The 24,709-nt window shown below is 45.9% G+C and overlaps 1 protein-coding gene across 1 annotated transcript; it reads left to right on the top strand.

Moving 5' to 3' along the window:
• The first annotated feature begins 854 nt into the window (after window positions 1–854).
• On the top strand, window positions 855–19,848 carry LOC129387450 (uncharacterized). Its single transcript, XM_055076370.1, has 4 exons — window positions 855–911; window positions 8,042–8,094; window positions 13,159–13,245; window positions 19,357–19,848. The coding sequence occupies exons 1-4, from the start codon at window positions 872–874 to the stop codon at window positions 19,696–19,698; spliced, it is 522 nt and encodes a 173-aa protein (XP_054932345.1). The 5' UTR covers window positions 855–871; the 3' UTR covers window positions 19,699–19,848.
• The last annotated feature ends 4,861 nt before the right edge of the window (window positions 19,849–24,709 follow it).

The raw sequence follows: 24,709 nt of genomic DNA, 5'->3' as shown, positions 1-24,709 counted from the left end.
ATTCAAAGCTGTGCACGTCCGCGCCAACAATAATGCAGTAAGCTATTATCCCAATAAGATTTTAGGTGAAAAGGTAGAGGCAAGTCAAAAGAAAGATCAAATGATGTAAGTGACAAAACTCTTGTAATGACAATTTAGGTGTGCGTGTGGGAGGGGGAGGGGTAGCCTTCGGAATCGTCGAGGGGCGGAAGAGCCCCCCTCCCCCCCGGAAAACTCAGGAGGGGGCTCGAGCCAAGGAGCCCCCCAACCCGTAGTCGGCGCCTATGGAATATATTATCGCCAATTGCGCACCCATCGTAGCAAAGATTGCTCATTTTATTTTTGTCGTCAGTCATCTCCAAATGACGGAGACGCCGCCAAATTTTTATCACATTGGCATTGCACTTCTATGCTGAGTGATCGTGAAGGCGGTGCGACGATGTGGGGCTCGCAAAACTGGACAGAAAATTAGCTTCAGAATTTCTTTGTGCGGCTGTAACGGGCGCGAAACAAGCGAGTTCGGTCACGAGAGCAATAAGAGCCCGAAGAAAACCAGCGCAGCGAGGTCAGTATGTCACATGCATATTAATAATCTTGAAGTTTAAACCAAAGCGACTATAAGTTCAATATTTACATGTTTTGCAAAAGCAGCCGCTAAAGTATTACACAGCGCGTCCAGCAGGCTGGATGTCCTTGAAAAGAAGAATATCATTCGGTATTCGAAAGGCACTTATTTGAATACAGCTCGATACGACAGCGTTGAACTTTTCTGATATCCATGTACCCACGCTTATTCATCGGTCACTATAAATGACGTCCATGCTTCGATGTACCTATATATATAACGCCTTCATACCGGGAAAATGGCAGTGGAACCGTACGGCATCAAACCATGCTTCTACTAGCGCTTCTTGCGATTTTGTTGCCTCAAGGTGAGTGTGTCGAGCAATATTTCTTCACTAATGTAATTTGGGCTGTTGTGAGACTGTTCACTTAAAGTAGCCGTCAAATGTAGGCATATTTAGTACATCATAAGCTAAACGCTAGGGCCTAAATTGCGCTGCTATACCTGCGGGAACGCCGAGATACATAATATATATTCACATTTCTCATATTCGATTGCTGAAGCGAATACTGCGGTAGAAGTTTTCTTATTGATGTGACAAATAACAGCGTACTTCACTAATCTTTTCCAGTATCCTTCTCCAATAATACTATGTTGGCTGGAAGAAAATTGTGAAGTCGTAATGGGGTGGGCATTCGTTCAGAGCGCATTTGAAGGCATGTATCTCCGAAAAATATCCTATGGAAGCCATCTCACGATGAATGTCGACTTTAGTGCGATTAGCAGTGAAAACGTGTAGCGATACACTGTGTGGCCACCGCTAATGTGCGTTATTTATGAGACATGTATGCAGCCGAGCACCTCTCGCGCATACGCCCTGACCCGCTTTGCCATGTAGACGCACCGCCATGAAGTCCCCATGAAACTCGTGCCTGAACATATATATATATATATATATATTAAAATACCATAGACGGGTACTGAGAGACGAGCCTCCACGAAAAAGACTAGACGCTTCGCTCCAACAAGTGTCTATCTTGCGGTCTGGCGGCAGTGTCAATGCAGTGCAATAGTCCCTTTTGTCGTTCTCCTCCAACAAGCAATATGTTGCCGGAGGTTTGCAATCCCTGTCCCCGCAATTGGGCTCAGCAGCGGTTGATACATCGAGCTTGTCACCATGCCTCCCGATGCACAACCGCATCAGCAACGACTGCGACTTGTGAAACAGTTCCAATCGTCACGGTTGCCCACCATCGCGACCCTGGTATGTTCTGTGGCCTGGAGGGACACGACGTTGATGATTGAGTCAGGAAATACGAACACGTCAGTGCTGATAACAGGTGGGACCCGATTATGCTCGTCAGTACATGTAATCTTTCATCTCAGCCGCACCCCACGCCTGCGGCTTCAATCGCACGGAGATAACCAGTCGGCACCTTTTCAAAGAAAAGCTACGCGAACTGTTTGGTGACCCTTTTCGGTACACGGTTGCCGCGAGAAAGGTTCTTGCGACTATTGTTCAGATAACATACAGAGCCGTACGCCGCATAGATTCAAGACGTTTTCGTTCTTTGCCCCAAAGCAGGCGACACTATGTCTGACAGAGAAATAAAAACGCGAATATAATAAACGGAATCGCGGACGACGCCTTCAACTTCCTTGTTTTCAGCAAAGTCTCGACATATCGCCGCCACCATAAAAGAATGCCGTCGCCTCGAACGAGCCAAAAGCCGCGATATCACACAGCACATCACGCAGCTACCCAATACTGCTGCTACGTCTACATGCGAGTGTCGGCGAAGTCAGCCCACTAACTATGAAAAGGTCACCCGCAATATTCCCCGAGAACTCGAGGCCGTCTATTCACGAGCCTTCTGGTCCACGCCTCCTGATCTGTCAGCAACCGCGATTGCGATGATTCAGGTCTTTGTGCGACAAGTACGTGTCTCGACTCCGTGTGCTCGTCGACACAATGCTGCGTTCCTCAGTTCTCCAGTGGCCTTCCTCGTCTCCAGTAGTCCTTTTCTACCACATATCGTCACCCATCCGAATGGCATAGCCGTGATGACAAGCCTATTTGCTTTCACTGCTGTCGCATATGCCACGTGGTTCATCACTGCCGTAACCAATGGCCACTTCCGCCTGCGACGCGAGCCGGCACTTATTCTCGCACGCTTGGACCTACAGCTGACTATACCACCCACTGTGAACGCACTGGCGCTGATGCTCCAACTCCAAACCTTCCCTACTGCCGGTCCCCTTCATCTCGACGTCATCAGTCTCGCTCGTACCAACCCTCCTCTTCGCCGCCTACCGCTGCTCGCGCCCAGCCTTAAAACTAGGCATTGCAGCTTCTGGAGGTGAACATGTGTTGTCGATCCTGCCCTCAAATCTTCTGCTCATGTTACCTACGAACCAAACCCTTCTTGATTTTGACGCCGTTTCTGTCACTGCACTGAGAGATGAAGGAGCCCATCTTTCTATTATGAGTGCGGCATGCTGGTGACGACTCGGAAAGCTCCTCACCCTAGCATCAACACGATTCGCCCGCGTTATGGATGGTGGTACTGCACCTACAGTCGACATGTGCACACGAAGTGTCAGCATCACCGGATACCACACTCCTGTCCTCTTCATCGTGATTGCTCATTTCCCCCAGGACCTAGTTCTCGGACTCAATTTTCTCATTCCTTATTCGGCTCTTATTAAGGCGAAAACCTGAGATGGCTCATGGGTCGCAAAATCTGTTGTCCGGCGTTATGACACCAAAATTCAAAGGGAGTCAAATGCTTGACCTTTGGTAAGAGTCCTATGGTGTTAATTAAGGCATACGCAATTAAGACACCTTTAAAAAGGATATCGTTCATTAGGTACTGCAACGCACGACCTCTGGTGGGAGTCGAACCCTCGACCTTTGGTCGAGGCAAGCCAAGGCGTATCCGCAGTGCTTGGGCCTGAGGGATTTCCAGCGTGTGCAGATATGATGAACCCATGTTAGCACGTGCGTGCTGTAACTCATGCAGCTCAAGAAAAACACTTTGTACGCTTGCAGCAGACGTCATTCAGAAGGGCCCCATCTTTCTCTCGACATAATACGAGGAACGTCTATGAAGCTTGTCAGTTCAGTCCGGAGCACAGTGATTTAGTTGACGGTGCGCAGAAGTGCTTTATTGTCTCGCGTAGAGTTGACGTAATGGCATCTTGAACTTTAATATTGGATTGGGATTCGATGGTTTGACAGGCAGTGTTCACACAATCTTCAAGCAATGCCTAATTGATGCAGCGCCCACTGTGCGGAGGTAGTAGACGTAACCATTTTAACGTATATATGTTGGCAGATGGTCACTTCCATAGGTGTTGAGATCAGTACACGATCGTATAGCAGACATCAAGCTCTTCTAAACAAAGGCAATGTCAAGACAAGTGCTGTCAAGAGCCTTTGGAAAATATGTTGGCGCGCCATCATTGATCATCATCAAGTTTTGAATAAGTACGATGTCAGCTTCTACCGCGGGTGCTCGTCGAATCAGGGCGCTTCATGGAATGGCGAGCATGAAAGTCGCATGTGGGGACCTCGGAAAGTTAGCAGCATGAACAGCAATTAAGAACAGTTGCTGCTAGATCTTGGAGGTATCAATCCGCCAATTAGTAAGAGTGTGCGCCGCTTATACTTTAGCGTTAAGCTAGCATAGACATTGGAAGCATGTGGCGCAACGTCTTTAGGAAGGTGCGTTAAGTACCGACGAACAAAAGTGAGCTCTTTGCTAAATTGTGTTTATTACTTGACCGCAGTGCTACATATCCAGTTGTGTGCAGTAAAGACGCCTTGTTTGCTTCACATCTTACACCCACGGGGAACCTGTACTTAAACACTGATTGCCCAAAGTCCGCGAGGCGGCTTCGTGGGCCTCTAGGATTCCGTTGCATCATTGCGATTCTTTGTATTTATTTGGTTTACAATAAATAGCGCAACATTTTCTTATTGAAGTGCCGCTATCAGCGGTTCCAAAGCGTCTAGAACAGTAGCCCGGTTATGGAACCCGGCGTCTTTAGCACCGCGGAGAAGTAAGCGCATCTTAGGTATTGTGTCTTTACGAATTCATCGCATATCTTTAATTTCTTGCGTATCATTCTTAACCACTTTTGTAGAGACATTACCCAACGCATTCATGCTTCACTCTTTGGATGGGAGCGACGGCCGCTCATTGTCAGAATCGGTTGGCGGTGGAGTAATTATATGCTGCGTCTTGGTTAAGCATACTGTTGCCGAAGAAGAAATATCGGGTTCACATCTTGAAGCAATTATATTGGGCAAAAACAAACTTGGCAAGCCAGGATTTCGGCCGATTGTCGATGCTCCATCGGGGACGCATACTGAGTAAACCCAAGGGCACGTAACCTGGGACACATTCCCAGTAGCCCTGCTTCCAATTATACTGAGACTGCGCTATGTCCGGTATCGGCCCAATATGCTAAAAACGCATACCCTTTAACGATAAGCGACGGTAACTCGCCATGAAAACGACTTTAGCCTTGATTTTGCCTTGAGTCGCTGTATATGACATTGTATGCCTATTTGTATAACATCCCCCTTCCCGATCATTTTCACTAGTTGTAGCACGCAAGCCGTGATTAGACGCGCCGTGCTTGCTTAGTGGCTATGGTGTTGGGCTGCTAAGCACGAGGTCGCGGGATCGAATCGCGGCCGCGGCGGCCGCATTTCGATGGTGCCGAAACGCGAAAACACCCGTTTACTTAGATTTAGGTGCACATTACAGATCCCTAGGTGGTCTAAATTTGCGGAGTCCCCCACTACAGCGTGCCTCATAATCAGAAAGTGGTTTTGGCACGTAAAACGCCATAATGTTGTTTTTTTCAAGCCGTCATTACCTGTGTAATTATATTGATGATCTGTAACTGATAGTGTACTGTGAAGATTGCCATTACTATGCTGCAAAACGTAACATTTTTACGTAACAAAACGTAACAAAAATCCGGCCGCGGCGTTGGCATTCGGTGTCGTTTCGGCAAAAAGTTGTTTGTCCAACCCATACCCAGGCTGTCCATGTGACGCAAGGAATTTACTGAACTAATTGAATTTTTCAAGCTAAAATACTTGCAAAAATCGTAAACTGCGACTTACACACAACCAACGGACATGATCGCTCTCACATTGTAATTTGACTATACGGGAAAACATAATTCTGTTACGTGAAAATTCAAACAAACCCCTTCACACACACACACCAGCCGTGGCGTCCGCCATTTGCGCGCGCCGGCCCGATGCGCGTCTTGGGGGTGACGGAGTGGCACGCCCGGTTCCTTTCCGCTCGCTACCGTCGCATCGCGGCCCATACAAGATGTCGCGCTTGTACCACAAAGTCCGTCTTCGTGCATAGCGTTCGCGGCGGACGTTTCCCGGCAAACATTACGGTTACATGCGCTCCAGTTGCTGGGAAGTGTGGGGAAGCTGTCAGGGATCTTTGAATGCTATCGCGTTCCACTCTTAAAGGCGAAGCTTAAGCGCCATTTAAATTTTTTTTTCCGTGCGGTGTGGTTTGGTGGCACTAAGTGATGCACATCCTTAGCTCGATCAGCAATCCATCCTGTAGTGTTAATCCGGCTTTAGTCACACAAAATCGTTGCCTTTGAGAACATGGCGAAGCGGACGTCGAAGCAGTGTGAGCGGTTGTGGAGAAGGGAGGAACTGTAGCAGATGAAGCGCCGGGTGATGCCCCTATGGCTGCGATTGCGCACGCGCAGCAACACTTCTCGAGGTGTCGGTGGTGTCGGTGGCACACCCCAGAGCGCTGCCACCGGCTCCCGTGTTCCCGCTATCAGTCGCCGCACCTGTACACTTGTGCTATATGCGTAAACGGGCATTTGATCGAATGCGTTCACCCATGATGAAACACGCCACCGAAATTCATAGAAAAGGTTTGGGTTCTAGTTCGGCTCGAGATTTGAAATACAAATGGTTTATGTTCGTTTGTGTAACCTAAAAATATCTACAGAAAAAAAACGTGAATTTGTTTTGTACTTTAACTCAAGGCTGATACTGATCTGCCCGAAGATAATAAAAACAGCTATAATTAGCTATAATTAGCTACAATTAGCTATAATGGAAAGGAAAGTTTCCTCGCTAGAGCAAACATTGAACGCATTTTAATTCCACCATTTTATTTACAGCTACTCCAGTTCCCATACCAACACGAGCAAAATTGAGCACCCCGCTATGAAGAACTTCTTGAATTAACGGAGTATGTGGGTTTCCCATCAGAAGATAGCTATTTGGCGGTGACCAATTTCAAACACATTTATTCAGCATATGCTTGACAACGGACGAGAAACGTTAAAAACCAGAGTAACGTTACTGCCACTTGTAAAATGACTTCAAGGTGTCTTGAATTAAGTAATGAGGTAGCATGGCTGAACCATAAGTGCAAGATACGAAAGAAAACAAGCTCCACTGCAGATGGCCAACCTGAATAGCAACAGTTTTTGTTTGATATTGAGTTCCAGAGTGAAAAAAAATACGGTAACGTTCCAGTTCAGTTACAGATTCCACTAAAACTACTTATTTTCTTTTCCTGGTTTTCAGTTCTGTTTTGGTTCGATACCCTGTCGCTCACAGACGGTACTGAAAAAGAGGTTAATTTTAGTTTTGTAAAAGACACATCACTAGTGTTTTCCTTGCGCTGCGCTCGTTACTGGGAGCATTGATTAGGAAACACATTTAGTTCGAATAACATAGATATAACATAGATTGCTCTAACCTTAAATAACAAAATCGCGCTCCTTGTCACCCTACATGCCCTCATAAGCTAGTCGCCCTTCAATGGAAACTCTCATTCGGCCTGCATATTATGTCATTCTGAATTTCTGAAGGCTTTTGCCACTTCTCCCTCACCTTATTAGGCTGTTTCTTTTCTCATGTATACGTATACCACTCCTTATGTATTACACCGAACGGGATCTTTATATACTTAAAGTGGTGGCTTTGTCTAGCTTAGTTTTACCGATTGTTAGAAAACAGTTGTTTTAGACACACACAAGTCAGGTCCTAAAATTTGTCTTCTCACACTGGGACATCATTTATTGATTCCTCAAATATTTGCATCATCTGATTGATCAATTCGAATTTCACGCAAAATGACCCTTCGACCTATGTCTATTATGTTCTCATATATCCAGAATAAGCTGCTTGCGGATCGTACACAAGGCTTGGGGAGGCGAATGATAATTATTCAATCAGGGATGAATGCACGGTTCTTAGGTGAAATTGAAATAACTATTCTGTCATTAGAGTTAAACTGAGCTGGGAAATGTGTAGTTCCTCGCTCGTTATTCTCGGAACACAGGCGCCTGCTTTGCCACTTCCTGCAAATTTTTTTTCTTTGAAGTTTGCCTAAAATAGCGTCGCAATGTATAACTTCCCAGCGCCCAATTATCAAGCCCACCCTGAATAACTGACAACTTCACTTTATCTTTTTCTAGCGCGCGGAGAATATTTACAGGAAGGAGATTGCCCTGGAAATAGCAAAATACCGGTAAGTAGAAATGTTTGTGAATGTTATGTAGATAGTATGCAAACAAAAGACGCTACAATTCGACATCCGTAGAGAACGTAAATTTGTTCTTCAATTTCGTGACTTCCCAATGAGACCATTTCTTGTTTACGTGCCTCATAGACGTACGACTTGAATGTGAAGGTGCATTTTACAGCATTACCATGTTAGTGAATTCTTTTGACCCCAACGCATGCGCACTCTCAGGTCCTCATGACATTTTAACCTAAAGACCTGCACTGAACTGCGAGAAAGCGGGGAAAAAATAGGGAAACCTTCCTACTATACAGAGGTCACACCTTACCTTGCGCGCGAAAATACGTGCGTCTAGTTGCCACACGGTTCCGTTTGAGCAAAGTGCCACCAGGTTCCGCTTATAAATACAATTCATGACAGTAAACTTCTCATGAGATATGAGACAAAATACAGATTTATATGTTTGTACGCGATGGAAATACTCGCTATTGTATACAATATATTTCAATGTATTCTTCCAAATCACATAATAACTATGACGAAGAAGCTGCTGGAAGCGAGCATTGTCATTCGCTTGTAAATTTATTTGATATTTACCTTCACATAGCATTGTTTTCAGTTTTACAATGAAAAGAAAATGTATTCTTGATGACCCAGGAAAATTGGTCTGATTTTCTTTCTATTAGGTATGCCACACCGAGTACTGTTCCTCATAAAAACAGACATGTGGGCAAGTTGGTCTGGACTAATCATTAGATGAGCACAGTGCGAAAGTGGAATACCGTTCTGTTGACAGGAATTTTCTGAGCGTTCTGTTTCGTCGCGATATTGAAATTTTAACTAAGGAAGTCAACAAAAGGAATTGTTAATACTATCGCCAGCCCTTTTAATTCGGAGTTCTCAACGTGCTACTGAACAACACCCTCGCGTGCTGCGTGGTTAAGGATCTCACAAATCAGCAAAATGTACGCAAGTAGACAGATCGCAGACCGAGATATTACAGCGATGCCTTCTGGTCAGTTCTGCGCCGCTATTACCAACCACCGGTCATGGTCAGTTGGTTGATCGAATATATAACGTGGGCGGTGCCTCACTCTGACCATTGACAAAGGGTAAAATCGAAGAGCACCGCAAAAGGCATCGCTACAAAACCGAAACCTAGAATGGCATATATAAGCAAATATATACGCCTTACATACGTAAATAAATGCGCAAACCATAAAATACAACAGTATATTAGACAGTTGTAATTTGTCCATAAGCGTCTTAATATGGATTACCGGATTGTTGGAGCCCTGGACGTCAGTAGAAAAGCTGCTATCGACATCTTGCGGCCTTTTGTCCAACTACGCTGTGTGATAAATTGTGGGAAAAACGCTTACAACGGCAGTGAAATAGAATATTTAGGTGGCCGCAGTATTAGGTTTGCGTACTCTCAGGTTAGACATTGAGTCACCAGATGTCACTAGCAGCATGGTGGCAGCAATTATCGGATGTTACCCAGCGTTCCAAAGTGTCGGAAACCCATCGTAATGCAGCTTTGACGATGGCGCAGATCCGCGCATCAGCATTGCCACGTGACCACCACACTAATTTTCTACATGTCTGGGGAAGCTCTTGCAGACAAGTATTACGCCAAGTCGCAGTGCACTTGCCTTGCGTTTTGAATTCCTCACAATAAATGACGGGTGCGTTTCCCGACAATATGCACGCTATACGAAGTGAAACCTCAAACCGTGCTTACGGAGCCGGTAGCTTTGTAAAAAAGCAAAAGAAGAAAAGCGGAGCAATTTTCTGTGAGTGTTACTTAAGAATCCAATGAATGAAAGAACCTAGGGAAAAAGTGCTGCTAGTGCATTGGAAAGCATCGCAGTGCCCCACGAAGAACGCAGACTATAGAAATTGTGACATGCCTGAATACAACAATGCATGCCGCCTCATTTGTGTGATATTTTTTTTTAATTTTGTGCTCCCTCGAAACGTCAAGTTTTGCCGGAGTGTTTGTGGAACCCAGCTCACGCGAATGTTTTTTTTTACCCATTTCAGCCTGAAGGAAGTGCTTCAGCAATATTGCAATTGGTTCCAATGGTGATAATTTTCACTTCGGAAGTCAACTTGAACCGAATCGAAAAGCGTGAAACCGAACTAACTCAAATAATATTCGGTTGGGCACAATTCCAAAACTGACAGTTAGAATGAATGAACCGGAGCCGCGAGGCAGCATTTGGTGGTTTGCGAAACAAGCGCTTTGTGCTATACCAGTTAAGATTATCAAACTTCGTTTGCTGCAGCCGTCCATGCTTTCCATTACACCGCCAAGGATGGCGGCCGTAGTCGTTATTTTTTAGTTGTTTTGGTTAACGTGTTGTCCTGAGGTGATCTGCTCATTTCAGCGAGGAGGATTCCGACGAGGCAACCTACCCTCCTTCTCCAAATGTTCCCTATATTTTCCTAGGCTAGCGGCGGCAAGAGGAACTCCTTCCTGCCCTACTAGGTTTCATCTCCCCTGTTTTAAAGCGAATGCCTCAGATCTCTCTCTCTTGAAGGTCGCGTTGTGAGGTGGAGAAAAACAGAGCGCGCATGGAAAGAGAAACAACTGCGCCGGAGGAGGGTTCTGAGAAACGGTGACGGAGCACAGTCGGAAAGTTGAGGGAAATGTCGGCGGCGGCACCGGCGGGCGTTGCGGAAAACGTTAACAGCGGCGCTGGAGAGGAGGAGGGAAATGTCAACGGAGGCGCCCGTAGAAAGTTCTGGTAACGGCGGCAGCACGATCGCAGCGGGCTCGCCCGCCTTGTAAACGTCGCCGCGTGGGCTCAGAGATTCATTCCACGTCGCTATAGGTGACGTGGAACGAAGACCGAGAAAGCATGCCACGGCGGAAGAGGCTAAAAGAGGTCGAAATAGCGCTCTCCGTAGCCGCCGTCGAAAGGAAGCGGCTGTGGATGAAGCTATGGCCGCGGCCCGACGCGAGAAGCATGCGGCCATAATGCCACAAAGGCGTACTGGGAATGCAGAAGTGGTGGAAAGAGAGGCCGCTGCCGCACACACAAGACGAGCCGTCTTGAGAGGTGAAGGTGCCAACGGGGATGAACAAGGCTTTCGCCTTCACACTCGTAAATAATTTCTCAGCATGCCCCGTGATTTATGAACAAGTCTCTGCCTCCACGACCAGAAATGAACAGTAACGAAGATACTTCCATATTGGATAGTATGAAACTTTTGTGGAAGATTTTATCGGTATTAAGGTTCAGTGATTATAAAAAGTTGCACTATCTGTAATTTCGACACAGCAATTTAAGCATGTTGTGTCTTAAAATACAAGAAACCTCAGGTACAAGCCTGAATAAACTGAACTGAAAATTATCGCAGGACGCACGAAGGCAGCCACAGTCATTGAAGGCTAGGAAATGACTGATGACTAGATTATTCTACGACATGTTAATTTTATGCTGACTCTTTCTAATAACCAAGAACGATTAAAATAATGTACAAATTTGCGCAAGCTAGAAACTGAAATTTCCAACTTTAACAACTGGCAAGCCTTAGCTCTCCTCAATGTCCTTCAGAGAATGCGGTAATGTGTATGTAAAATTTGAGAACCAGGGTGAACAAAACTAAAGCTGATCATGATTAGCTGTTATTGCCAGGGCCCAGGACGCGGCCCGTGCTCAAGGCATTCTGGAATGAGGACGCCTCTCCAAGGCTGCATTTACCTAATAAAAATGTTTATTCTCTCTCTCTCTCTCTAGCAAATGGTTGATAGGATTGCTAGAATTATTGCCCAACAATTAAACTTCAGGTTGTCATACGGGGGCATGTTGTAATTGCCGAGTCGAATTTAACCAGTATTGGAGCCAACCTTTTTTGCTAGTAACATTGTGCGCAGATCAAATTTTATTGTACGGCAACGAGGACGGAAATGACGGCGGACTAAGTATAACTAATTTACCTTATGGTGTTCGTGGTGTCTGCGTTTGTTGGCCCCTTATGGTATGATTCTTAAAAACATAAGAAGTTGGGCCCCTTCTCGTTCAGACACACACACACACACACACACACATATATATATATATATATGGACCACCGTCACTTGCACTTGTTAGCAAATTGTTAGAATTGTTAGTACCGAATATCGCGTAGTGAGAAGCAGACGCATATATGTGCCGTAGGAATATTAATTTCGGTATAGTTAGGCACCGCGCCTGGAATGACTAGTACGGTAAATGCACCTAACTATTACAAATGTAATATCAATTTTAAACAAAAGATGAATAATTGCAATCAAAGAACTGCAGCAGTAGCTTCTCACAGCATTAGCGCTTAGTTGAAAGCCTTCACTCAGAAAGAATTGCAGCTGCATGACAAGCTTCCCAAAAACTCTAAACAAATTGTTGCCATAAAACACGTATGAAATTGTGGAGAAGGAAAAAAAAGAGCTGCTTCAAGAGTTGCGTGCCGTAGACACACATAAAAGGCCCATTGCCATGCAAGCGTCTCAGGTTGTAGCGTAATGCATAACACTGCTTCATGGCTTGGCTGCCAAAAATATGAGATGGCATAGTACAAGCAAAAATAACAGTTAATTGTCACGAAACTGAGAGCAAAGCTTGCATTACTCATTTTGTTCCTGCATTACTTACAAAACATTTGTGGTTGTTTGACTTATGACAATATGCGCTACTTTGTTTAGAATACGGGAAACAGTAAATAGACTTCAGCAGTGGAAAGTGGTGAAATATTTGCTTCATTTAGGATATACGAAAAATAATGAATTACATAAATTCTTAAATTCGAAACATTGAATATTTGCCCGCGGCCACATTTTAGTAGTTCATATTAACAGTTCTTTGGTGACTTGATACATGGTTTCTTACCTCGCTGTACAAGAAATAAATTAAATTCATATGACTTTTTTTTGCTCTTCACTGTATTACACATCCTGCCTATGACCTAACACCGTGACTGGCAGTACTTCTGAAGTATATTAAATTAAAAATGTTTTTATTGGACGTATTTGTACACATCAGAATTAGGAAAACACTGCCAACTGATATTGTTTATTGTTTCCAGAATCAAACTGTCAAAAACTGCAACTACTACTGCCGCAATGGAAGCAATTGGGACAACACATACTTCGCGGCGGGAACAAAGTGCCATGTAAGAAACTATAAGAGATTAAAACCTGCTATAGGTACAGTATGGGTCATTTCGTAAGAACGGCTGCAGGTGGTATTCCTACAGGAGCAGATATGAAATTCTGTACCATTTCAAGAAACGATAAACAGCAAGTTTCTCCGGGTAATGATGCGTTCATTTAGGTCCCGGTGAATGAATTGCTGAAGTCATTCAGAGCCTCTTTCGAATATAAGTGAACACTTTCGAGTCACTGTACTTAATGCAATTGATGGATATGTGTGTATTGAATACTTTAGTAGCATACGAGGTGGAATTCTGCTAGTAACAGCGCAAAATGTAGACAAGGGACGAGACAAGAAGACACCACAAGCGCTGACTTTCAACAACGTTTATTCCGAAAGAAACACGGCTTCTTATAAACATTGCCCTCACGTGTCGCAGTCACGTGATCGCACATCATGTGAAACAAGCACTCGTGAGGGCAATGTTTATAAGAAGCCGTGTTTCTTTCTGAATAAACGTTGTTGAAAGTCAGCGCTTGTGGTGTCTTCTTGTCTCGTCCCTTGTCTACATTTTGCGCTGTTACTAGCAGGATGGAAAACCAACAAGCCCAAGCTGCTATTCTAGCGAGGTGGAATTGCTACGCAAAGGCGTATCGACGGCTAAAATAATTCGACAGAACCCATCTCACAATGAGTGTCGACGGTGATGCGTTTGCCATTGAATCAATATAGGGGCCAACCTTCTTGCTACCATTTCAACAAGTTATGTATAAGGCTTGTACTGCAGCGGGGCTCCTATTTCGCGATTTCACAGGAATACTCGGCGCCCTTTAACGCTGCCGCCACGAAGCCTGTCCTTAGCCTTCGAAATGCATGGCGCGCCGGTGCATGCTAAAGCTTCCTCTCTCGCACTTATTTCTGGAGACGCTGCGCCATCTAGTGGCGCTGCCGAAAATTCTGCGCGTGGCGTCCGAGACGAGAAGCGTGGCGCGCCGGTGCCGGCGAACGCTTAGAATTGTCTCGTTTACGGCACACCCAGTGGCACGCTATGAGTGAGCAGATGAGACGAGAGGTTCGTTGTAGAGCGCGACATACTCAGTGCATTCATGGCGCAGCTCGCTAACCCATTGGCGTGAGAGACAATTATTCCTATGCGGCACATACCCAGTGAATTTGTGCCACAGCCTGCTAAAGCATCGAGTGCCTGGACTTGAGGAACTCTTGTGACGAAGATTTGATTTCGCTCAGCATCGCAGAAATTTAAGCCATCTTTTTCCTGACTGTAGAGTAGCACATTTCCAGTTATCCAAGTCGGCGCCAAGGTCGCTCATTGAAGAGCGGCACACGCCTATTGCCACATAAACAGTGACCGATGTCGGCTTCATATACTTTCATTGAGCAGTGGTACCTACGCCGTCCCCTATCGACTGTGACCCATGTCGGCGTGAAGGAGGTTAAAACAGTGCCACATCTGTACACATTGCGACATACTCAGCCACCCTAGTAGTCAGACGGCTACTTTCGAACCCCGTTATCTCACCACATGTGCCCGACGTGCTACCGTTCGAGCATGGACTACCGAGTGACCGAGGTAAGCAGGAAAAGGTTAGATATAAGCATATATACATATAAGGATAGATAGCTCCCGTTAGTTCCGTGAGGTGCCCTAAGAATGCTATCGTATTAAAATAGGTAAGTGGTCATTGAGTTCCGTAATAGCCACGTGTGCCGATATTGGAGCCTGTAATATTGCAAAACTAAGATGGATCGATGAATAAGAGTCCTGACCAACACATCTGTCGGGTGACATGATGACAGATTCGAGTCTATATATCCATTGAAGGAATCAATGTAGCTTATGCATCAACTTTAACCAACATCACGCAGGCGATGATCATATATTCTGCAATTATCACATTCCTTTTTTCTGATAATTCGTTCGAAACGTTATCAACAGCACGGAGACATTAACAAACGATAGCGACAGTGATCAATAAACTAAACCGAGAACAATATTTATAGCCTCGGATGCTTGAAGGGGCTGAGCATTCTCCATTCATACCGCTTCACAACTAGCGACTTGAAGGTTTGAATACAGGCGTATATTCTGCAAGCGCCATTGATCAGTTAGAAAATGAAAATAGCAGCGCTACCATGTCAACTGCTTGACCAACGGCTATATGCAGGAATGTAAGAACTCAAGCCATACCTCTCACTTCGATCGGTAGAAAGCCACACTTCAAAGATAGACTTAATAGAGAGTCGTGATCGACCGAAAAAATAAAATGTTTTACCCCATCATGATTATTCGAGCAGTGCAGGTATTGCACTGTTTCGTGCAGGCGCAGGTGAAATGTAGCGTGACTGTACCAAAAGAAATCGGAGGATAAACTAATTCCTACGTACTTTTAGGCACTAGCGGAGGCGGTCAAAGTGCCAGAGAAAGCGTATTCCTAAGTAGTGAAGGACGCCTTGCTGTGAAAAGTAATGGAAGAGTATGGTTGTATTAAAAGGCATTAGCTATTTTTTATACCAAGCTTCAATGAGCCGGAAGGTAGATCGACAAACATGAGATCCTTATTGTTTTTAATGGAATAGCATAGCACATAGTCGTCTGCAACTAGCCGGATTGTCGAAGAAATGATAGTTTCTGAGTTAAGCATGTTAGATAATTGTGTGCAGCCTAATGGTGCGTGTGCTTTGCCTGGTCGTTTTTGCAGCCACATACAGGGCTCGTCCGTAAAGTAGTGAACGTCGGTCTGGTAAAAAAGGGATTATTGATCCAATCGGTATATATTAATAAAGTTCTTCAATATAGTCTTCTTGGGCGGCGATACACCGCGGCCAACGCGATTCCCACACTGCAAAGGCTCCCTGAAGATCGGCTGCAGTAAACTGCTTCAGAGACTGTCAGAGACCGTTGGATGGCGAGAACATCGCCAAAACGACGACCTTTCAGGCTACTCTTGAGCTTTGGGAACAAGAAAAACTGCCGCGCTTACATCGGGGGCTGTATGGTGGCTGCGGCAAGCTTGCAGTCCCAATCTGCCCCATGTAGGTGGTCCCGACGGAGGCGGTGTGGGCTTGAGCGTTCTAGTGGTGGAGCTTGCAGCGATCGGCAATTTCCGGTCGTTTCCGTTTAACGGCTTTGTGAAAGCGCTCAAGGACTTCTTTGTATAATACGGCCTTGCCGGTTCGTCCCATATGTACAAGTTCTTTGTGGACCACCCCGCGCTTGAAAAAAAAAAAAAGACAATTCACAATGCCATCCCCTTCGAATGCGGCATTCTCGCTTTCCTTGGGCGCGGGGAGTGCGCGGTGCGCCACTCCGAATTTTGGCGCTTGGTTTCGGGGTCGTAGTGGAACACCTGTGATTCGTCGCCTATTATTGCGCTCCTTCACTTTCTAACTGCATTAACATCTCACGGGAAACGTCAACTCGGGCTTGTTTTAGTTCATCAATTAACACTTTGGGCTCCAGTTTTTATGAAACCTTCCGTTTCTAGAAATTTTCTGAAATAATTCTTGGAACCGTTGTTTTACACATATTGAGGTGTTCGGCGATTGATCCGGTACCGAAAGGACAGTTGGCGTCAAGGAGATTTTTCATTTTAGCCACATTTTCGTCCAAACCACTCGCTGAAAGGCGTCCATATCGCTTCATGTCTTCAGCTGTCTCCCGTCCGTTATGGAACTCGCTGAATTACCGCTAAAACGTGGGCCCTTGACGAGGAGTCGTCTTTGTAAGCTCCTTTAACCAGGGCAAGCGTCCCAGAAGTGGTTTTGCCCAGGTGAAAGAAAAAGTTAGGCGCATACCGCTGCTACAGCGCACGCTCCATTTTTAAAGTTTTCTGCAGTGACAAAAACTACAAAACAGGTTTTGCGCCACTTAGATCCTCACTGCGCCGGAGCTCGGACTTACTTAGTGCATTACTTATAACTTAGAACCCCCTCCACAAACCCCGCCTATGGGGAGCACGCTACAGGCAACTACAACGCCGCGCAGCAGGCAGTCTCATTACGGACAAACCCTGTACACTGCGGGTTTCTGACGTTCTAGCCTTCTACGTGTGGGCTGCTGATGTCCCGTCGATACCAGAACAGCGCGAAGGCGGCATTGACGTGAACCCGGCCGGAGTGTCCGTGTCATTTCTCTTATTGCGCAAGTACGCCCTCTGCCATAATTTCATTGAGCATATGAAAGTAATTTTACTGAATAAATGTTGCCACGCCATAAAAAAAAATGGCTGTGGCTTAGCTAAGGTTAAGCCCAGGATGCGAAGCATACTAGCCTTTATTTTAGTTGTTGAACCACTGTTTAGCCTGGTGAACTGCTGTTGCTTGGCTATATTTGGTTCGGCTAGACGAAGAAACAACTCATGCGTTACTCTGCTTCGCCTTCAAGAGTGGAACGCGACAGCGTTCCCGTCGACCCGCCAAGGGGTGTAAGACAATGGGCTACGGCGCAGCGACTACGCGCCCCGAATTGGACGCGGTGAGCGTCGAGCAACGCAGCGTTCGGCGCGGCAACGAAATGTGCGCCTGAGCAAGCGACGCACGCCTGAGCCTTAGAAACAGCTCGCTTCTAAGGCAACACCGCATTCACTAGAGGCGCTTTTGTACCGCTTTGAAGCATCGTACTCGTGGCTCAGTGGTAGCGTCTCCGTCTCACACTGCGGAGACCCTGGTTCGATTCCCACCCAGCCCATCTTGCAAGAGTTGAGCCAAAGCCACCTGGAAAATCAGTCTCTGTAGCACGCCGCAACCTTCACTTCTCATTCCAACGAGCAGCTCTGTCTCCAGGAGGCATCTCACCTCGTGAGTGTCTAGCAGAGGCAAGCGCAGCTGCTTATATACCACCGCGACGCCGCGAGCGACGGCGCGAGTTGGAGCCCCGTTTCTCCTCTGTCGTGACGTCACGGTGTCACGTGGTATTGAAGGCGACACCGCCGCGCCTGAAGAGCTGGGTTGAGCTCTCGTAATATGCTTCGCATAAAAAAACGACACAGCACCGTTACGCTCAACCCGATCGGCTTGGCAGTGGAGCCAGAGCGGTCCTGTTCAGCCCAGTCCTGCTTGCTTTAGCATCGTGTGCTTGCACAACAGCGTTATTGCTGAGCAGGAGCGCTTCCACGCGGATATCAGTGGAACGGCCAGTAAAGCTACATCTAAATAATCCCTTCATTGGGCGCTGAAACACGCCAGCGGTTTTCTGTCGGTATCATCTTGTGCGCTTCGAGGGGCCGCACCTACACCTGCAGCGTCGCTGGCGGCGTTCTTCATCACGCCTCATCTCTCTTGAGGCTGTGAACGACTTTGAATGTACATGGCCTTGAGCTCAAAATACACACCACGAGGGAGAAGCCGCAGTTCAAAAATGTGCTATGTTTCTTAGCACCTGGTGCGCACTGAAATACCTGACACGAGTGTTCGGCAATGATATCTATGAAAGTTTATATGATGCGGTTTTAGTGTTGTCTGCTTCGTTGTCGTCATGTTTAATTGCAACAAATAATAACAAAAAGGAGACTTGATTTGTCTTCCTGAACGGTACGATCTTGCCCCTCAAGGGTTATGACGCATAGGGCGCACGATACAATGAGAGCGCCAAATTTGGCAGAACTGTTGAGATAAAGCAGTTGTCATGCATGCTGCGTCGACCTAGCATTACGTCCCCGCATATTCTTTGAACCAAGTTAGAACATAGTCAAAGGTGCTACATCGGCACGCTAAACATTGCTATCGATTTCAATAATTCGCCTCTCAAGGAGAAACTGCCAATTTTGTGTTGGTTGGTAAACAGCGTACATTTTTATAGCTACCGAAAATAACTTCTGTAGCGAGTGACTGTACTGAAGTTGCATATTTTCTGCGTGCGAATTTCTTAAATCACTTTTGTCATTCAGTGTCCTCATTTCACTGAGCACACTTTTTCTGCCTTTGTTACTCTCGAGCAGGTAGGTGTTGTACCGCCAGTAGCGTAAACCTGCCGGCGGCAATTGTTAACCACCCATTTCTTTTTCTGTCGTAGTTTTATGCTTGAAAAAAAAAGAACGTTTCTAAATGCTACAAATTAAGCGCACTCTGACATAAAAACTTGCGTTGTATAATTGTATGTTTTTTCTGACAGTACGGCTCTGGGATTGTCGGTGTCTGCGTTAATGTGGATGGTGAAGGGACAGGCTGCAGCATCAGTCAAGGTTCAGGTCATGAAACTGAAAACCCTGAACCACACATTACAACAATAAAGACAGAGGAGCCTTCCGATGTGACAACGAAGCGCGAAAGCCCAACATACGAAGCGGCAAGTGAAGCACCCGCATCGACAACCGAAAATTCGGATAGCTCAGATAAGAAGAAGAAGAAGGAGAAGAAGAAGAAGGAGAAGGAGGACAAGAAGAAGATGAGGAACAAGTGTAAAGCGACGCATAAAAACAAAAAGAGAACTACGCCACTTCCTGTAGAATGGTAGACAGAGTCACACACGAAATAAACCTTTCATAAGTTTTATGCCACAAGCAACAGGCATAAAACGTTGATTGCAGTGTGAAACCCACCTAAAATGTACTAATTTAGGAACACTCGATGACTTCAGTTTTATAAAATATAAAGTACCATAACCTTATTTGAGGTGTTTACAGCAATAAACAATTTTTTTTCTTACTTTTGGCCATGGGCCATTAGGAAATTTACGAACAAGTACTTTCCGAGAGTCTTGATTTTTCTAATAGAAGATTATCTACTATTGGCTCTGCAGTCACAAAATGTTTTTACGCTAGAATTGTTCATAAAAGCAAATTTCAGTCAATACTTTTGCTGGACATATAATTAGTGAAGGTGGTCGACCAACGGTAAAGATCACTTACATAGGAAACGCCGCCTAAATTGGGCCGGAGCACTACTGACGACCAGTGTAGCAAGACACCATTACTTAGGAATACATAAGCAACTCTGTTCCGGTGACATAACGAGGGCTCGTATTCACAAATAGTTGTTACGCTACAATTGTTCGCAAGAGCAAATGTCAACCAGTATTGGTTGACATTTGACAGCGAAGATGGGCGACCAAAGGGAGATATCACTTACGAACGAAAGGCTTCGTAAATTCAACCAGGGCACTACGGACGAACAGTGTGGCAGGGTAAAAATAAATGACAGCACATAGGGAACGTTCTTCAGCCATAACAAAAACACGTTTACGCGCATCCAGCAGTGCCTCACATAGGAAAACAGTGTGTAATGTGCCAGGCTTTGTGCTGCGCTCCGTCGTAGGTTAGGTGAATCACCTAAAATTTTTCGCATCGTGCGAATTCATTTTGCAATGCTACCGTCTTCAGCTTGCAACATGCCACTCGCATGTGCTAATTAGGTCGCATCACTCTACACAGTGAGTGCTTGTGTATGAAATCATATCGCAAATAGTTGAGCGAACGTGTCTTTCGCTGTTTAAAAAACCTGGATAGGGGACAGCAGATTTCACTTACATGAACTTTCGTGCTCGCTATTTCAGATAGTCCCCACGTTATCATGAAACCCATACAAAAATACGTAAATGCCAATTCGTGAACACCAAGTCAGTGTTTTAAAATGCCTTAAAATTTTTTAACCTGTTTAGATGGCGAAAATTGTTCGTATACACATGCCACTGACCAGCGTATATGCCCATCGCACATAGGCGGAGAGTTCTCATTTTTCCGGGGGGGGGGGGGGGGGGAGGGTGCTGGGGCCCCACCAGCTCTCGGATTCCCATATCTATATACATTGCACTTGAAGAAACTTCGTGTGACCTCAAAGAATTGAGCGCTGGAGTGACGGCGTTATATAAGTATATACAAGGCCTTATAGTAGGCGACAGCTCAATTTCACAGCCTGAGTCCTCTCGGTGGTGTAATCTTTTTTCGTGTAATTGTCGCATACTTGGCAATCACTAATACTGCTTCGCCTTTCCGGCGAAACTGCAGCCTCTCTCTCTCTTTTTGTGAGTCGGAGTATAAGCGCTGCTGCGAGTGACTGCCGTTGATTCTGATTTCGAGTGAATCCGGCCTGGCCTCATTTCGGTTACTGAGCAAATTATACAGTGTTCCCCAATTATAATGCACCAAAGCTTTAAAAGAAGAGCAGTTGCGTCACTCGAAGAGACCCTAGTGCAAATTGTTTCCAGTGCAGTGGAGTAGCCGCCAGTTATACTCTCATTATTGAGATTTAATTAAATAATTGCAATTATGCATGTACCGCCGTAAGTACTGTCCTAATTTTCAAAGTGTCAACGAGGCATTTGTAGGCTCCCCGAAATGGCATCTAAATTCGGTGCTTTGAGCGACGTACTTATTGCGTACAATTTTTTCCGACTGAAAAAGAAACCTGACAGAGTATGAAAAAAATATTACTTGAGTGCGCTTCCACCCGCATCCTAAAACAGCGCCCTCAAATAAGCTGAATGAAATCAACTGCATCGATTGTCACTAACCCGAAAAGAGAGCGAATAACATTGATAATGGTACGGAAGGAGCACGAATAGTAGGTTTTGCAGCTATTTAAACATTAGGGCGTTTTACGTGCCAAAAGCACGATCTGATTATGCGGCACGCCGTAGTATAGGACTACGAAGATTGGACCACCTGGGTTTCTTTAACATGCACCTAAATCTAAGTAGACGGGTGTTTTCGCATTTCGCCTTTATCGAAATGCGGCCGCCGTGCCCGAGATTCGATCCCGTGACCTCGTGCTTTGCAGTCCGACACCGTAGCCACTAAGCAACGCCCTGCGGGTATTCTCAGTTACTCCTTCTCGTTTCTACGTCACCCATATTATCCGTCCCTCAAAGCCGACCGATCACATTGATAACAAAAGCCCCTTGATAACGCGGCCGAAGCGCCGCTCTGACCACGCCCGGAATACGAAAACCAATAGAATAGGCATAGAATATTTCAAAATCCTAGCATTGCTCGCACTGCATCGAAAGAGTACGCGCTAAGCAAGATTTCGCGCCATTCGGACCAAAGCCAAAATAAAGTGACCATTTTATTTTGCATTAAAGTGTTGCCACGCTGCAAAAACGGGTTGCTGTCAAAAATAAAAGCGAATGGAACAGACGGGAAGCGACCAACCTATAGAGAAAAGAAAGAATCGATACGTTCAAGAAAGTGAATATACCACTTCTAAATGAGGCTAATTGTTAATCAGGATGTCTGCACAAAAAAAAGAATGGCAGAAAAAGAAATACATTAGATCTCATTGTGCGCCTATTTTCCGTGAAATCGTAAACTCCGTTGAACACCAGCCTAGACGACATGTTCGCATGTCTCTCCTTTTGCAGCTACGCAGTGCAGTGCCCATTTTATGACTTCTTAGTGGCTTTCTTGATGATCGACGCGGAATTCTACGGCGGACATCCGTTATCCTTGCCTTGAACTATTCTGACGTCCGGCTCGATAATGTAAGCACAATCGTTCCGATAGCCTCAAAGAAAGAAATCGAGCAGAGAGAGGTCAACTGACCTAGCCGGCCAATATAGAGGCCCATGCCTTCCACTCTATTGAACATGAAATGTTACATCCAGCCAGTTTCGTGTTCAGCAGCTGCTGTATCTTGCTGATACAACAGAAGTGGAAGACGTGACAGCGGTACTTCGCTGAGAAACTCATCCACCAGTTCTTCATGGATTTCATTCACGTAATGCTGTCGAGTCAGTGCGTGATCGAAGGAGATGGGAGCGATTGTAGCACCGGCGTAAATTCCGAACCGCACATTGACCGACCACTGGTACTGGGGCCGATTGCGCTTTACCCACTGTAGATTAGAGCCCCTCCAATAGTTTGCATTGTGCAAATATACGTAGGCGTTTCTGCGGAAATTGTCTTCATCTGTGCACAGGTCGCTATGTTCTAATCATTGGTGCTGGTTAAGGTAGTATGCGTGAAAAGCCGTCATTTAGAATCCCGCAAACGTTTGGGATATATGCGGTGCCGACATATAGATTTAAACGCATTTCAAGTGTTCACTTGCGCACATCTTATGCAAAGCTTATTTTTACGATTCATTCATACTGCAGACTAAACAGCTACTTCGTTGCAGCCAATCTTCAAGTGGAAAAATATTGAAGATGGACGAACGTCGAGATCAAATTTATTTCGTACAAGGAAGAGTGGGCAGGGACAGAGCTCTCCTGCACAGCCACGGAGACCAAACAGGGACACGGTTCGTTGACGCCGCGAAACACGCAGAATGCTCGCGATTCGCGGTTGCGGTCGTCGATTCGAGTGGGAAAACGCGCTTAACGGCAGGTGTAGCGTGCGAGCGCGCAGAAGAAGCGGAGGAAGCGGTGGTGGCACTCGCCCTCACGGATCCGACGCGCACCGCGGTTCTCTGCGACTCGCGACAAGTAGTCAAAAACTTCGCCAAAGGATGGATCTCACGGAGAGCCGCCCGAGTTCTGAGCAATCGTGAAGTCCAGCGGGAGGTAGATTTTCAAACTAGAATCCAGTGGTTCCCGGCGCACATGGGAGAAGTATCGGACACACATCGCAACCGATACGAGACGGCACACGCCAAGGCGCACGAGCTCGCGAACCGCGCCGGCGACCGTCGTACATGGGACAGCATCAAAAAGTGCTTGATGAGCTACAACAACATTACCAAGGCCCTCTGCCCGGCCCTCCGAAGCTTCCCTCTGCCCAGCGACAAGCTGGACAGGGCGCAGGCGGTGGCCCTCAGACAACTGCAGACGCTCACGTACCCTAACCCGGCACAATACCACAGGCTCTACACATACCCGACAAATATATGCAAGGTCTGCCACACTGATATAGCCACTTTACCTCCCATGTTCTAGGACTATAACAAAATCCCCCACGGTGCTAACTCCGGAACCCTTCCGCCGCGGTGGACCGTTTCCTTGCGCATCCCCAGCCTCGGTGACCAACACTGGGCCGTCCAGCAGGCCTGCGAGGCGGCGGCGAGGCAACACCTCGACGTCCCCACGTAGGAGACCTAAGACCCCATCGGAGAAAGCTCTGGGGGGGTATAAATAAATTTGTTACCAACTAAAGGGAATCAATGGATGACCAATGGCTTCTGGCAGAAGGGCAAGTGCTGGTTCTTGGAGCATTGGGGGGAAGAATTCAAGGTAACTCGAAAGGCAACAAGCTATAAGAGTAGTAAAAGGTTACTTTTATTGTACTAATGACGTCAAGATGACAAACTTGCAAAGTAATTAGTCACACACTGCAGACGATAGTATGACAACATATGTTTCTTGATCTTTTCATATAAATGGGGTAATTTACTATAACACAGCGCTTATTAAACATACACGCATAATTTTACATTGCTCACGTTGACTAAGGCCGATCGAACAAGCAAGATATTGCGGGTGGTAAATGCTAAAGCTATCACAGCTGTCTGATAAGCGCGAGCATGCGAGGTTTTCCCTTACTGTAAAAGAAATGGAGAATAGCACATTAATCAACGTTACACGAAAATTA

The sequence above is a fragment of the Dermacentor andersoni genome, chromosome 2, assembly GCF_023375885.2.
Source record: "Dermacentor andersoni chromosome 2, qqDerAnde1_hic_scaffold, whole genome shotgun sequence".
NCBI lineage: Eukaryota > Metazoa > Arthropoda > Arachnida > Ixodida > Ixodidae > Dermacentor > Dermacentor andersoni.
The sequence above is the reverse complement of the archived record's forward strand: the minus strand, read 5'-3'. Positions and strand labels throughout refer to the sequence as shown.

What these genes read in the sequence shown, in the direction of transcription:
- LOC129387450 (XM_055076370.1), top strand. Translation starts at nt 872, where the DNA reads ATGCTTCTACTAGCGCTTCTTGCGATTTTGTTGCCTCAAG. An exon ending in CTGGAAATAGCAAAATACCG is followed by an intron (nt 8,095 to 13,158) that starts GTAAGTAGAAAT and finishes TATTGTTTCCAG; the next exon opens with AATCAAACTGTCAAAAACTG. An exon ending in CGGCGGGAACAAAGTGCCAT is followed by an intron (nt 13,246 to 19,356) that starts GTAAGAAACTAT and finishes TTTTTCTGACAG; the next exon opens with TACGGCTCTGGGATTGTCGG.